The following is a 13,466-nucleotide window of genomic DNA, read 5'->3' as shown; positions in this document are numbered from 1 at the left end:
AGGAAGAATATCATAAATGTCTGAAGTCCTGCGGTCATCCTGATCATGCTTCTTTGCTGAACCATTTAATCTTCAGACTTGCTCTTCTGGGGAGATGGAGGGGACGGCACATATGCTGTCACCAGCTGTCCCAGGTCTGGAGGCCAGCACCTTGGCAACTTCTATCACGCTGGCACCCTCTGACACCCTCGAGAGCATGTCAAGGTCCTGGAGCCTCAGCTGACTCCCCTGTAAGACCGAGACAGTCAATGCTGATGTCTCTCGGGTCGCAAAACAGCCAGGGCACAAAATAGCCAGGGCAAACCAAACACAGGGTGTGCTCCGGAAGGAACTGGAAGGCCTTTTAACATCAGTAAAGATGCCTTCAAAGCAGCGGGGGAGCAGGTTATCCAATGAACAGATACCAGAAAAAAGGAGCCAGAACCTCCACCACATCCTACCCACCGAGACACACTCCAGATGGATTGGTGACCAGAGTGTTAAAGATGGAACCATGCTGCACTAATGGGTGACCATTTCAGCCTTGGGACCATCTCTCTGCACCCGGCGAGAGAGCTCAAAGCCAAGAAAGGGGAAAAATAGACAGGTCCAGCACAGAGAGGACTGGATGGTGTCTGTCCACTGAAAGAATGAGATAGATCAACAGTGACAAAGTGGGGGACATGAGAGCAAAATGACAGACAAGGCGTGTCCATCCCTGAATATGTGAGACGTTTGTACAAATGAGTAAAAACGCATCTCAGAGGAAAATGGTCAAAACATAGCAAGCTGGAGAAGAAAAAACCCAACAGCAGTGCAGACCAGAAAGGGTGTGTGTACTGCCAGCAACCCAGGAAGCACACGGCCATGAAAGTACGGTACCATCTTCCACCTGACAGCCTGGAGATTAAGAAGATGGACATCCCGACTGCAATGGGTGGATTAGTGGCCTCGATGTCTGTCAGAGCCAGGGAAACAATCACAGTCACAGAGAAGAAAGGGCTCAGGAAAAACTGTAGTTACATTTCTAACAGGCTGGTGGAAGCAATATTCAGATTTGCCACCTCCCAGGTCAGCAGTTGTGAACTGGGGAGACAGTGCACTCAGTGTGATTCACTGACTGCATTTCAGCATGACGGCTGGGGAAGTGGAATGGGGACTGGAGGTTAGATCACGTTTGGGTGACAGCATTCAGGGATCACGGGTCACAGTTCAGCATGTCCACACGTGAGCACATACATGGATGCTCCCAACTGTACAGTCTACGTAGTTAGGACACATACATCAACTTTTCCGTTGGTTTGAAAATTTTTTAAAAACACTGGGGAAAAATAGGTCTAGGTTTTTTTTTTTAGTTTATTTATTACTTATTTATTTATTTGGCTGAGTTGGGTCTTAGCTGCAGCACGAGGGATCTCCATTGCTTCACAAAGCAACATGCAGGCCATAGAGGACAGGGGTTTCAGTAGTTGCGGAGCACAGGCTTAGTTGCTCTGAGGCACGTGGGATCTTAGTTCCCCAGCTGGGGATTGAACCCAAGAGTCCAGCACTGCAAGCCGAATTCTTATCCACTAGACCACCAGTGAAGTCTCCAGGGCTAGGTTTAAATGAAATACATGATTCCCTCACCCCCACAACTGACATCTTGGTGGAATTTAAGCTTAAATTCCATACTCTGAGCATCTGACTAGCAGAATTTAGCCATGAAATCCTTCACGCTGAATTTAGGGTTCTAGCAAACTAAGTTTTCTACTCTAGCATACTTTACACGTGGCAGGTACTCACCAAATCAGGGACAAACACTAGAAAATGTGCTTCATTTTTGAATCTGAAGTGCATTTAAAACACTCCTCCCCCCTCTCTGTGGTTGCTCCAAATGATTCATCAGATTATCTGAGTAAAAAGAGTCTCTCTTGTGAGTTGCTGCTGCCCAGTCTGCTCTCTCCTTCCAGACAGTTGTCAGCAAGGGGACCAGGAGTGGTGGGAGGGCAGCGGGAGAGTGGGGGTCCCTCTCCCAAGGACCCTACCACAGCAGAAGGTGACTGACGAGGCTCAGGGGGAGGCAAGGAAGGACATGGGTGAGGGAGAGACGGGTCCTGCTTCTAAAACTGCTCATCCCCACTGGCATCATGTTGTCACTCCCTGGAGGGGCAGAGTCCAGAAAAGAGGATCAGGAAACAGCTTGCACCCCAACAGCTGACACTGGATGGTGGTACCCCAAGTCCAGACTGGTAGACGTGCTGTCCTAGTGAGCCCAGGCTGCCATGAAGACCTCAGACCAGGGGTGGGACTGCAACCACACACATTCGTGCCTCATGGTTCTCAGGCTGCAAGTCTGAGTGTTGTTGGCAAGGAGGGTTCCTGGTGAGGAACCTCTTCCTGGCTTGCAGACCTTCTCACCATTCCTCGCGTGGTGGGAGAAAGAGAGATTCTGGTGCCTCTTCCTCTTCTTAAAAGGCCATCATCCTATCGGATTAGGACCCCATCCTCATGACATGATTTAACCTTAACTACCTCATCACTGGAGGCATCTCCAAATACCATCATGTTCAAAGAATTAGGGCTCCGACATTTGGATTGGGGGAGACACAAACATTCAGCCCATAACATATATGATCCTAGCACATAGGAGCAAAAGTCCTGACTGTTCCACCTGACCAGGGCCCCTATGCAAAACATGTCACGGAGAAACAGGCAAGATGCTGGATCAGGGCATGATGGTGCTTCTCCTCATCAACACTGGCCTCCCCAGAAGGTCACCCCACTGCCAGCCCCACACTATGGGCCAGCGGCCCCATGAGTCCTGCCCCATGCACGCCCTCAGTCATGGTGGTTTATAGACAGGAAGGCTTAGAGGGGGCTGCTGAGGGGGCGGAGGCCTTGTGGGGAGCCACAGCTGCCCCAATTCCCACATGGGTGGCAGGAGAAAAATCCTCCTCGATTGCAGAGTAGAGCATACTCGGTGCTGCTTCGAGCCCCACTCCACTTCAACCACCGACCAGGGTGCCCGCATGCCTTACCAGGTGGTCACAGGCTGGCTGGAACGCATTGGTCCCGCACACGTAAAGGGCGTTGGTGCTGAGTGGCTGCAACACACGGATGTAGTTGAGGCATTCTGTCTACAGGGAAGAGACACGCACGGGTCAAGCACTGTGCAGGTTCCACCGGATGCCAACGATCCCAACGGCTCACCCTGCTCGCTCTAGAGCAGGGACCAGTCCTGAGCACATGCCCGACAGCAGCTCCTCACAGCTCGCTGACCACCTCAGGCCTCAGATGCCTTCCATTTCCACAGGCCAGCCCTGCTCTGCCTGGCACAGTGCAGGCAGGCTCCATGAGATCTGACCCCAGATTTGGGCAATCCTATTTGTGCAGCTGGCCCGTGTGCTTCAATTTCTGCAGGGTTCATGGGCTGCTGTCAGGTGCCAAATGGACTTTACCCCAGTCACTGATTTACACGCAGCAAAGACGTGCTGGCCAGAAAGCAAGGCGAGCTGACCCTGGATCTCAGTGGATACCCAGCACAGGAAAAATGCATTTGCTCTTAGAGAACACACAAACCATTCACTATGATGGCAGACCCATGCGGGGGTGTGCTGTGCAGAGTTCCCTCTGCCTTCCTTTTCTCTGGGGGGCCCTACCCTTGACAACCTAATGCATGCAACTGGAAACAGTGCTGCTCAGGAGAGGGGTGTGCCCAGCCCGCCCAGCTCAGGGGAGAGGCAGGACTAAGGAGGGGCTCCCAGCCTGGCTGTACATCAGAGAGGCCCATCAGGAAAACCAGATGCCACTGAGGAACCCACTTGGCTATTTTAGACTGAAATGCACTGGGATTATATGTGGTAGCATCTGAAATTATCTCCATTCAGGAAAGGCTTCTTTTGCCATGATTGTTTTTAAACTGGTTGGGAAGTAATTCATACTCCATGAAAGAACTGGGAGGGACCCTTGTCCGCTGTACGACCTCCACGTGGGCCCAGCCCAAGTGCCTGTTGTAACTTAGGTCTAAGATAACTCCCTGAGACACCTGTTATTACATTACAATGCCTGCATTTTCCCTCGTTTCCAATTTAGTGACTTTCGTGACAGTGCTTAGTATTTTGCTAAAAAAAAAGTTTAGCCCAAATTTCTGTTTTTGTTTAAATTTTAATTGTTTTGAAATTAGCCACCAACTACTGAAACTGACCATAACTGAGCTGTCTTAACCAATGACCAGGGAAGATGGGGCTCTTGTACTTTGAGACTCTGACGTGGGCCCAGCAGGTGGTGGTAACCCAGAATTCTGGAGGGAGATGGACATTCAGCCCAGTGTTCCCCAGATGGACCAGGCTGTGCTTAGTTGCTCAACTGTGTCCAACTCGCTGTGACGCCATGGACTATAGCCCACCAAGCTCCTCTGTCCATGTGATTCTTCAGGCAAGAATACTGGAGTGGGTTGCCATGCCCTCCTCCAGGGGAATCTTCCCAACCAAGGGATTGAACTCGCATCTGCAGAGTCTCCTGCACTGCAGGCAGATTCTTTACCCACTGAGCCATCGGGGAAGCCCCATGCTGAGGTGCCCAGCATGAGGTACCTAGAGAAGGAGCAGAATCTCCAGGAATGGATAGATGTTGCCAAAAATCCTACAGCAACCCCTCCAGGCCACTGCTGTTCAAGGGAAGCACAAGCCCTCCCTGCGTTTTACACCTTTAGCCGGCAAACATCAGACATCATTTTCTATAGTCAAAGTTTCAGGCCATTTGGACCAATTAAACTCAGATTGACTTTAAAGTAATTTTCAAAAGCCTGGTATGTTTGGCACTGGCATTGAGAGCCCCAAGCTCACCATTTGGGAAAAGAGAAATGACCTGCAGGATCAGCAGCAATGAACACTCTGGGGCTACTCCGCACAAGTCGGGGCACTGGGGAGAGTAAAACAAGTAAGCCGTTCCCCAGGTGGTCTCTGAAGCTTGCAAAAGAAATTACCTGTTTTGACTTCCCCTTTTCTGCACATCTTGCTTTTTTATCTTCTGAAACCTTCCAATAAGCCTGTGAGGAAGAACCAAAGAGTCCATTTCAGTGCATGTTCCCCCTTTAATAAAAAGGACAGACTGGTATATAAATACACAGTTTACAAAGCACACATTGGTATTTGAAACATAGGTATTCCCTGAGGCATTAACACCTCCGATTACAAAGTGAGGCTCAGAGCAGACACTGCTGCACGTGAGCAGCAGGGGCTTCAAGAGTGTTCTGTGATCCTCACCCTACAGCCTGAAAGGGGGTCTGGGAGGCAGTTCCCAGATGACCATTACTCACTGCAAAACAACTGCGGAAACAAAATGACTGAAGTGGGGAGAATTAGTCATCAAAAACCTAAACTGCAGGCATTCTCTCTCTTTTTTGGGGGAGCGGGGTGCACACCACACAGCATGTAGGATCTCAGTTCAGCGACCAGGGATGGAACCCCTGCCCCCTGTAATGGAAGTGCAGACTCCTAGCCATGGGACAGTTGGGAAGTCCCTAAATAAACTGCAGGCACTTTCAAACATCAAGTGGGTGTTTTCAACCATTCAAAAGTGATTTTCGAGTCCAGTAAAAAGTCTTGATATTTACTTGCTCAGCGGAACAGCAGGGTTACGACGCTTTAAATTTTCTGTGATGGCAGCAGGTGAAAGAGATGGAGCCAAGCAGCTTCCTCAGGTCGAGCGTCTTTCTGCTGAGACTTGGGTTCCTGCTCCTTCTACACCAGGTGGGCGGGCACTCAGGCCGGCAGGTGCCTTGGCCCCTTACCCCCCCAGGGAAGCAACAGTCTTGCCTCACTGAAGGCTTCCACACTCCTGCCTCACTGTCCCCAGACGCCATATCTGCCCATGTGATAGTCCATCTCTGACACCACAATACATTTTCCCCCAGAAAACCGAAGCTGGCTTCAGGCACTCGGGGGTCAGGAAGCAGCAGGGGGAGCTTCTCCACAGCAGTGATGTGAACCCCCCAGGGACATGTCTTCAGAGAAAGGGGGGCCCTCATCAGGACCAGGACGCGTGAAAGCAGAACAAAGTCCCATTCCAAACAGTAGCTTTATTTTGCAATTAAAATGTACACAATTTCGTCATCTACAGGCAATGCCTGAGGATATGGGAACATGAACTCCGACAGGCCCTTAACCATGTTCTCAGGGGTTTCACTGAAGCTTGGCCTGGGGTCCTTTCACTTTTTTTTCTCTTTCACGTCAACAGGGCCCAAGCTTCTCGGTCAGTCTGAAGGGCCACAGTCAGGGCATTAACAGAGCAACAAAGACTCTAACTGAGCATCTATGTGCCTAGTGGAACCAGGGTGCTCCCAGCATGGGATTCTGAAAGGCGGTGTTGGCCTGAGTTGTCGAGGAGAGTGGGGTTTGACCAACACGAGGAGTAGGGCTGAGAGGGAGTCAGACCATGAGCACCCCTCTGCTCTAAGCGCCTTACAATTTTAAACACTTTATTTTCACAGCATAATGACTGCAATCTCATTTCTGTGAAACAGAAACTAAGTACTGTGCCTGCCTCTGGAGATGAAGACAAACACAAGAAAATAAGAGAGGTCTGGGGCAGAAAATGCCTAAGATGAGTGTGGGCCAGCTTGATTTCAGAAAACAAGAAAATTACACCAACCACTTGGTGGTGTTTAAGGACTCAGGAGCCTAGGAGAGACTGCCAGAGGTTAGCAGGGGACAGTCTGAGCGCTGAGTAAGGGTCAGGCTGCAATGGCTTGAGACACTTCAAACGTTTAAATCCACGAGTCATGGTCATACTAAAAATAGTCTCCAAACCTACTGTCTCCCTTCAGAGAGAGCTTACTCATTAATTTGAAAACTAGTAAAGAAAGGCACAGATTTTAAGCTCTGATCCTGCCATTTCTGTGGGAACAAGCCTTGGGAGATGTGAATAGCTGGCGATGGGCAGTTCCCCTTCACAGACAATATTCCAGTGCACAGATGGAGAAGGTAGGGGCGAAATGTCCCATTCTGCAATTCTTGATGTGCTCTAGACTACAGCGGTCAAGAGGAAGAATGCCCACCTGGGAGGAGGATCCTGCCTCTCACAGGAGCCAGCCCAACACTGGGGGCCTGACAGGACTGAAAGCAGCTTTCCTAGAAAGTGGCCGAGGGTAGCTTCTGCAAATGGAGATTCAATGGCAGGGTGCCCGGCCACACAAACAGTCTGATTTCAATCCAAGCAAACTGAAGAGTCAAACATCATTAATGTGAGAGTCCATGAACTTTGAACACTATTTGATGACATTAATTGTCAGAATGCAGTAATGATATTCTGGAAAAAAAGAAAAAAGGAGTCCCTACCTTTAGGAGATGCTCTGGGAAACTTTTGGGGATGAAGAACATGTGGTTGGGAGTTGCTCCCACAGGGTGCAGAGGACAATGACAGGGATGAGAGGATGGGGGTGAACCCTTGTCCTGCAGGAGCCTCGAGGGGGTACAGGGGTCATCATATCACTCCCTCTGCTCCCGTGTGTGCCTAAGATTTTCCGTAGTAAAACATTCAATAATCCAAGATAAAAAGAGGGTCATCCCCGGGTGAGCTGCCAGCCTGGGGAGGACAGAGGCTGCCAGGGGAACACCCTGAGATGGGGCTCGTGGACACGGGGCAGGAGGGGAGCTTCTGGATAACAGTGCCCTTGGCCCTGGTGGGCAGGGCGGCTGCTCACTGGCTGTGCAGGATGGTCCATGGGACCAGCCACTGGGGTGAGGCTGCATGGCCAAGAAAGGGAATGCCACCCCAGGAAGAGCCCAGTGTATGGACTTGAGGAGAAAATGCTGGAAAGAAACAGACAGCAGGGGCCCAGGGAGCCCACACCATACCTCATGCTGCTTCTTGGAGATGTTGTGAGCGTTTAAGGCAAACACAGCTTCCCGGGCACCCACAAACAAGGTGTCCTCATTCTCACTCAGCAGCAGGGCTGAGTAGTTGAAGATGCCCGGCTCGTGAAACTGCACCAGCTGTACCTCTGGGGAGGGCAGGGCAAGAGGAGAACGTATCAGGTATTTCTGAGCCTGGACACATCCGGAGCACCCAGTCTCCCTCGAGTGCACTGCCGACCCACCAGGGCCATGCCTGGGGTCTGCTACCACGGTGGCCAGGCCCGGGCCAAGGCCAGAACTCAGGCACCTTTGGGTGCAACAGACCGGCCGAGGCCACCACCAAGTGTGAGGCCACCAAGTAGCCATTGCGCTTGACCAGTGTTGTGGCATGACTTCCCTTCCTGCTCCCTCCAGCCCAGCTGAATTCCAAACCCGGCAGTGTGACCTCCCAGGAATGTGACCTTCTAGGAATATGACCTTGAGGCAGTATGACCTTATGATGTCCCAGGAGAACTCAGACCAGAACCTTAAACTGCTGACAACTGCGGTTCCCTCTGTTTCCCATCAAACTCTTATCTATGTGTATTTAATCACCCACAGATGAGGTTTATAAAGAATATAGCTATTTAGCATTTTCTTATTCAGAAAAAATCATTTATCTCAAAGTCTTATAAAAAAAAAATCTATTGCAGTGATTTAACCGAGCATTTTCTAAGGATAACCACCACAAACTTTAACAAAGCAGAGTAGCAGGTGACTTTTTCACTTATTAGGTAATTGCATCAATAGCTATTTATGAATATGAGGAATTTAAGGACTAGCTATTTAGAAGTAATATAAATGTATTGACACTCTTTCCTAGGGAGCTATTTCTTCTTTTTGACCACCCCAGCATCAATTTTAAACTTGGCTTTCCACGTATCACCAAGTTCTGCTTTTATTGAAGGCTTAGGTATTCTCGCTTTTTCCTCTTCTAATTTTCCAGTGTTGAAGAAAGATGTGCATGGGGTAGAGTCTCTCCCAGCACACAGTGCCTGGAATTCTGCACAAGACAGCTGAGTCCTGCAAGCACAGCTCACTCAGGACCACGGAGTCAGAAAGACTTCGGGGTCCCAAGGCAGAGCTCTCAAGACAGAAAATTACAGAGAAGCCAATAAACAGCAAATGGAAACAATTAGCCTGAAGCTCAGCTCCACACACTGCCTACTACAAACAGTACTCGGTGTGCTTTGTGCCTGGGCGGTGTGCACCAAAGGTCGTCAGACACAAAGAAGATAAACTTCCTTCACGCGCGCCTCCTGACTTAGAAACCAAATCAGGGGGCCAAGAAGAAGCCCTGCGAGTGTCTCCAGGTGTCAGAGCATCTCCCCAAAGTGGGAGTACGGGCCCTTTGTCCACAAACAAGGGCCAAGAATACGGACCCAGCAGCCAAGGGCACCCATGCTTCTCCACACCAGAGCAGGGAGCAGGGCGCCCATCCCCGTCAGGTACTGCCAGCACCTGCCACCGTTCTGCCCTCACCTCTGTGCTCCCAAGTGATCCTAGGTACGGGAGCAAATGCCACAGCCGTCCCAAACACCACGGCGAGGGCGGTGAGCAGCCCCCCAACAGGGCCACACATCCTCATCGGTCGGGGCTTCAGCGGGGGCTTCAGCAGCAAATGCTGGCGGGCAGCGGAGCCCACAGAGGGGGTCTAGGTGGTGGCCGCTCAGAGCCGCAGTGCAGCCCGGAGCTGGTGGGTGGCACGAGCCCGGAGGCCCCGCATTTCTCAGCACTCACTCTGGGTGAGGTCGGCTGCTCCACCAGTGCAAACGTGAAAGGCTGTGCTGCTCTACAGCCTTCTGAAGAAATTCTGGAAGAAAGTGCAAAGGAAAGGATGCAAGTCAGGATGTGTGGCAACAACGCCTGCTTTCTGTTCTCTCAACATCACCGCCCCCGCCCCACCCCCCGCCCATGGCTCTGCTTTCGCCACAGCCTCAGCCACGGACTCTTCTACGGAGGAACAGGGTGGTGAGACGTAAGGGGCCTCCTGAGAGGGACAGCCCCACACAGACATTGCACCCCAGAAGGCGCTACAGTCAGGGCTTTCTGCTCCTCAGACTGGCCTAGAATGCAGGACAGACACAGGGACCCGACCAGCAGGACAAACACATGCCTGGCTGCCCAGCTTCTTCCCTGTGTGGGCACCGTGCGCAGCTGGTAAAGTGATGGGAAGGAAGGGAACGGAACTGGGGTTTCAGTTTCCTGTGGAGACTCTGGCTTCCCAGTTCCTGTAATACTCATCAAGGATGATGGCCAGAGCTAAGACCAGAGAGCTGGGTAGAGGCTGAAATGTGTAAGCACACACACCTGTGCAAGCACACATGTGCATAAGTACAGACATGTACACACACACCACATACACACACGTAGGGCCAGGTCGTGCAGGAACAGCTGACCTCCTGCAAGGGACAGGGCCATCCTGATGCCACCTCATGGAAAGAACAGGCCTGTGCTTAACAGAGAAACTTGGGGCTGGGGGTCCCCAGGTCTCCTGGCGCCCACCCTCTGTCCCTGCCCCGTGACCGCCTAAGTCCGGCTGCTGCCTGCTCAGACCGTGCACCATATGCGAGGTGAATATGGTGAATGTGCCTGCAGGTGAACCTGAGGACATCAGTGAATCGGAGCAATTATCGATAACACTGGGGTCTGCCTCTGACCCAAGGCCCCACCAGAAACCCAGTGAACCTCTGGGATGGACTCGTTCCCGGCTTCTCAGGAAAGGTTTAAAGCAAAACACTGGCCTGAGCAGAGGCAGGACCCTTGCCAACCACACGTGAGGAACAGAGTGCAGCGGAACTCCTGCATTCTCTACAGGCTGCCCCCAGGGCCTCCCAGCGCAGCCCACAGGCACTCAGTCCCCTCCTCACGCTGAGCGCCCCTTTCTACAAAATGGGGCAGCAGCTGTCTCTCCCCTCCCCCAAGAGTCAGTCACCCTCACCTCCTCCTCTTCCTTCCACCCCCACCAAGCCAGCCCACTTCCACCCCTACCGGTCCAACTGACACCCCGAGGCCCTCCCTTTCTAGAACTTTCCCCTTGCCCCACCATCACTGTCAGCCTCCTGACCACTCCTCAGGATGTCTGAAGGACAGCCAGCCCCTCACTCCCTCTCCAGCGGCCCTCTCCTGGCTCAGCCTCCCCAGACCTCCCTCAACTTGCCCTAGGTCAGTGCCTGACCACCTGCCTGCCCTGCTGCCCTCGGACATATTCAGATCAGATCAGATCAGATCAGTCGCTCAGTCGTGTCGGACGTCTTAGACCAGACCAAACCACTCAAGAGGGTTTGGGGAGACGTTTTGGCTTCCTGTTAACCTGGTTAAGTCACCACCTCCAGGAAGCGCTCCTGGCTCCTTCCTCATTTTGCCTGGGTAGTTATCTCTCATACCCCTGGTGTGTTTATCTGGCTCCCAAAGCCTAGCAGGGAGCACAGCTCACCCTCCACAGTGCTCTGGGGGAGGGGGGGGTCTTTTTTAAATTCCATTTACTTTTGATGTGTAACAAGGGGCACTACCACCCCAGCTCCACTTCACCAAGGAAGGAATCACAGGGGACTTCAGGTGAGCACTTGCCACGGGGGAGATGCTGGGCAAGGGCCAGACACTAGGCGCCAGGCCACATCCCCCGCCCAGCTTCCCTGCTCAGGCACCACTCTGCACCTCCTCCTCCAGCCCGAAGGTGGCCTGGCCAGGCTCCCTGCCTCCACCCAGAGTCTGTTCTCTATCCCGACTACCTATTAATCAAGGAGTACACCGAGTCCGTTTCCTCCAGGGACTGGCCTATCCTAGGTGGAGGCGGGCACCTCTTGTCAACAAACGGCTTGGATGAGCATTATTTTCAGTATTTTGATTCCTGGAGACTCTGTCCCAGGTCTTCGAGCCTGGCATAGTGGCTTGAAAGCAGCCACAGCTGATGCATGAATGGATGGCATGGCTTTGCGCCAACACAGCTATCACAGGATGGGCCCTGGGCTACAGGCCAAGCCCACGGGGATGTAGCCCAGACAGTGACAAGGCCGCAACCCACACTGAACGCAACACAAGATACACCAGGAGGCTGAGGAGGCTAGCAGGGGAAGCAGAGAGGGCTGCCTCCCAAGGAGCCAAGTCTTACAGGGGCCCACCATGTGGGTCACACGTCACCCTCAGCCTGGACCCAGGGTGGGGTCCCTACTCTCCAGCCCTTAGTAAGGAAGTGAGGTACAAGCTGGGTCCAGAAGCCCAGGCCAGGCGAGAGGCTCCGAATGGGACGCATTCAGCAATCCCAGAGCGTCCAGTGCAGACTAAATACACCCACAGAAATCCTACGCAGCTGTTTGGACACCAGGCCCTGGGGGACCTGTCAGGGTGGATGACGCTCCCAGCTCGGGACGCACCGGACGCGCTGAGCTCATTCCCAGGCCCGTGTCCACCACTACTGGCCCAAAAAAGCAACGCTCATCCCCCACCCTGAACTCGCCACAGCCTCCCACCCCCGCGCTTGTGCTTCTGTTCTTGCTTCATGGGGTAGAGACTGCTGGCTTCCTGTCCCAGCGCCCATGTCCCTTCATTCTAACAGTACCTTGATTCTCCATAGGAACAGCAGTTTGGCCAGTTTCCCTGGAGGCAGTTCTGGACAAAGAACTGTGAACAGAAGTGAGAAGGTAGGAATTCCAGGAAAGCTTCTTCAAGGAGGCTGACTCAACTTTATTTAAATTTTTTTTTTTTGGCTTCAGCCTTTCCTCCTTTTGCTGCCTGAAACTCAAACTTGATGGCTGGAGCTCTGCCAGCCACCTTGTGAACATGAAGGTACATGAAGACCAAAATCTCGTTCTAAGAACAGCCAAGTAGAAATCCAGAAAAACTGAGGACCCACACAACATCCTGAAGACTGTACACCTGCTTTCTCCTGCCTACCTCTAGACTTGATAATAAATTATTAAGCTCTTTAAATTACTGTGTTTTTCTTCTAGATCTGTTGCCAGCAGTTGTATATAATTACAAACTGACACAACCTCTTTGTAACACATTTACCAAACAGAAGCAGCAGCCAGAATAATGTTTTTAATGTAAATCAGAGCGTATCATTTCCCTACGTGGAATGTTTCTCCCTCAGATTAAACCCAAGCACATGGACTTGGCTGACCTTCTATCCAGCGTGTGCCATTTCATTTTCCCTTTACCTTTTGGTCTCAGCCATTTCTGGATATGTGGAGTTGCAAAGAATTGGACATGACTGAGCGACTGAACAACGAGGGCCACCTGCCTCGTGTCCCCAAATGGCCTTTTAAAAAACCCACATGAACAGCCAAAGGTCAGGAGGGTCCACGTCACACACAGTTGACTCCTCTTGGGGGAGGGAGTGTGGGGGCCGAATGTTTAGCTTTATGATATTGAAAGGGTTTGATGTTTGCTCTTTTTCAATAAGTGTGCATTGTTCTGTATGATTTTAAAGTGCAAAGCACAGAGCACACGCACACAGACACGCAGCCTCGATGCACTCAACCAGGGACACTGACTCTGAGACTGCTGACGGGAGGTTGCGTTAAGAATCAAAGCCTTAATTTCCAATGGATACAACTGGACAGAGCGCCCATCCTGCCGGCTTCCGTGGGTGTTTCTGCTGGGAGCCGA

The 13,466-nt window shown here is 51.8% G+C and overlaps 1 protein-coding gene across 12 annotated transcripts in view; it reads right to left on the bottom strand.

Moving 5' to 3' along the window:
- The window catches only part of SEMA4D (semaphorin 4D), a 126,504-nt gene that overhangs the window by 28,634 nt on the left and 84,404 nt on the right, over positions 1-13,466 (bottom strand). For 10 of the 12 annotated variants that reach the window (XM_059889302.1, XM_024996006.2, XM_059889298.1 and 7 more), the window contains 4 exon segments: positions 9,339-9,669; positions 7,818-7,963; positions 4,946-5,008; positions 3,000-3,098 (listed from right to left, as the gene is read on the bottom strand). In XM_059889302.1, coding sequence (XP_059745285.1) covers positions 3,000-3,098; positions 4,946-5,008; positions 7,818-7,963; positions 9,339-9,444 — 414 coding nt within the window. In that variant the 5' untranslated portion in view covers positions 9,445-9,669. 12 annotated transcript variants of the gene reach the window in all.

This window comes from Bos taurus, chromosome 8 (assembly GCF_002263795.3).
Source record: "Bos taurus isolate L1 Dominette 01449 registration number 42190680 breed Hereford chromosome 8, ARS-UCD2.0, whole genome shotgun sequence".
Lineage (NCBI taxonomy): Eukaryota > Metazoa > Chordata > Mammalia > Artiodactyla > Bovidae > Bos > Bos taurus.
The sequence above is the reverse complement of the archived record's forward strand: the minus strand, read 5'-3'. Positions and strand labels throughout refer to the sequence as shown.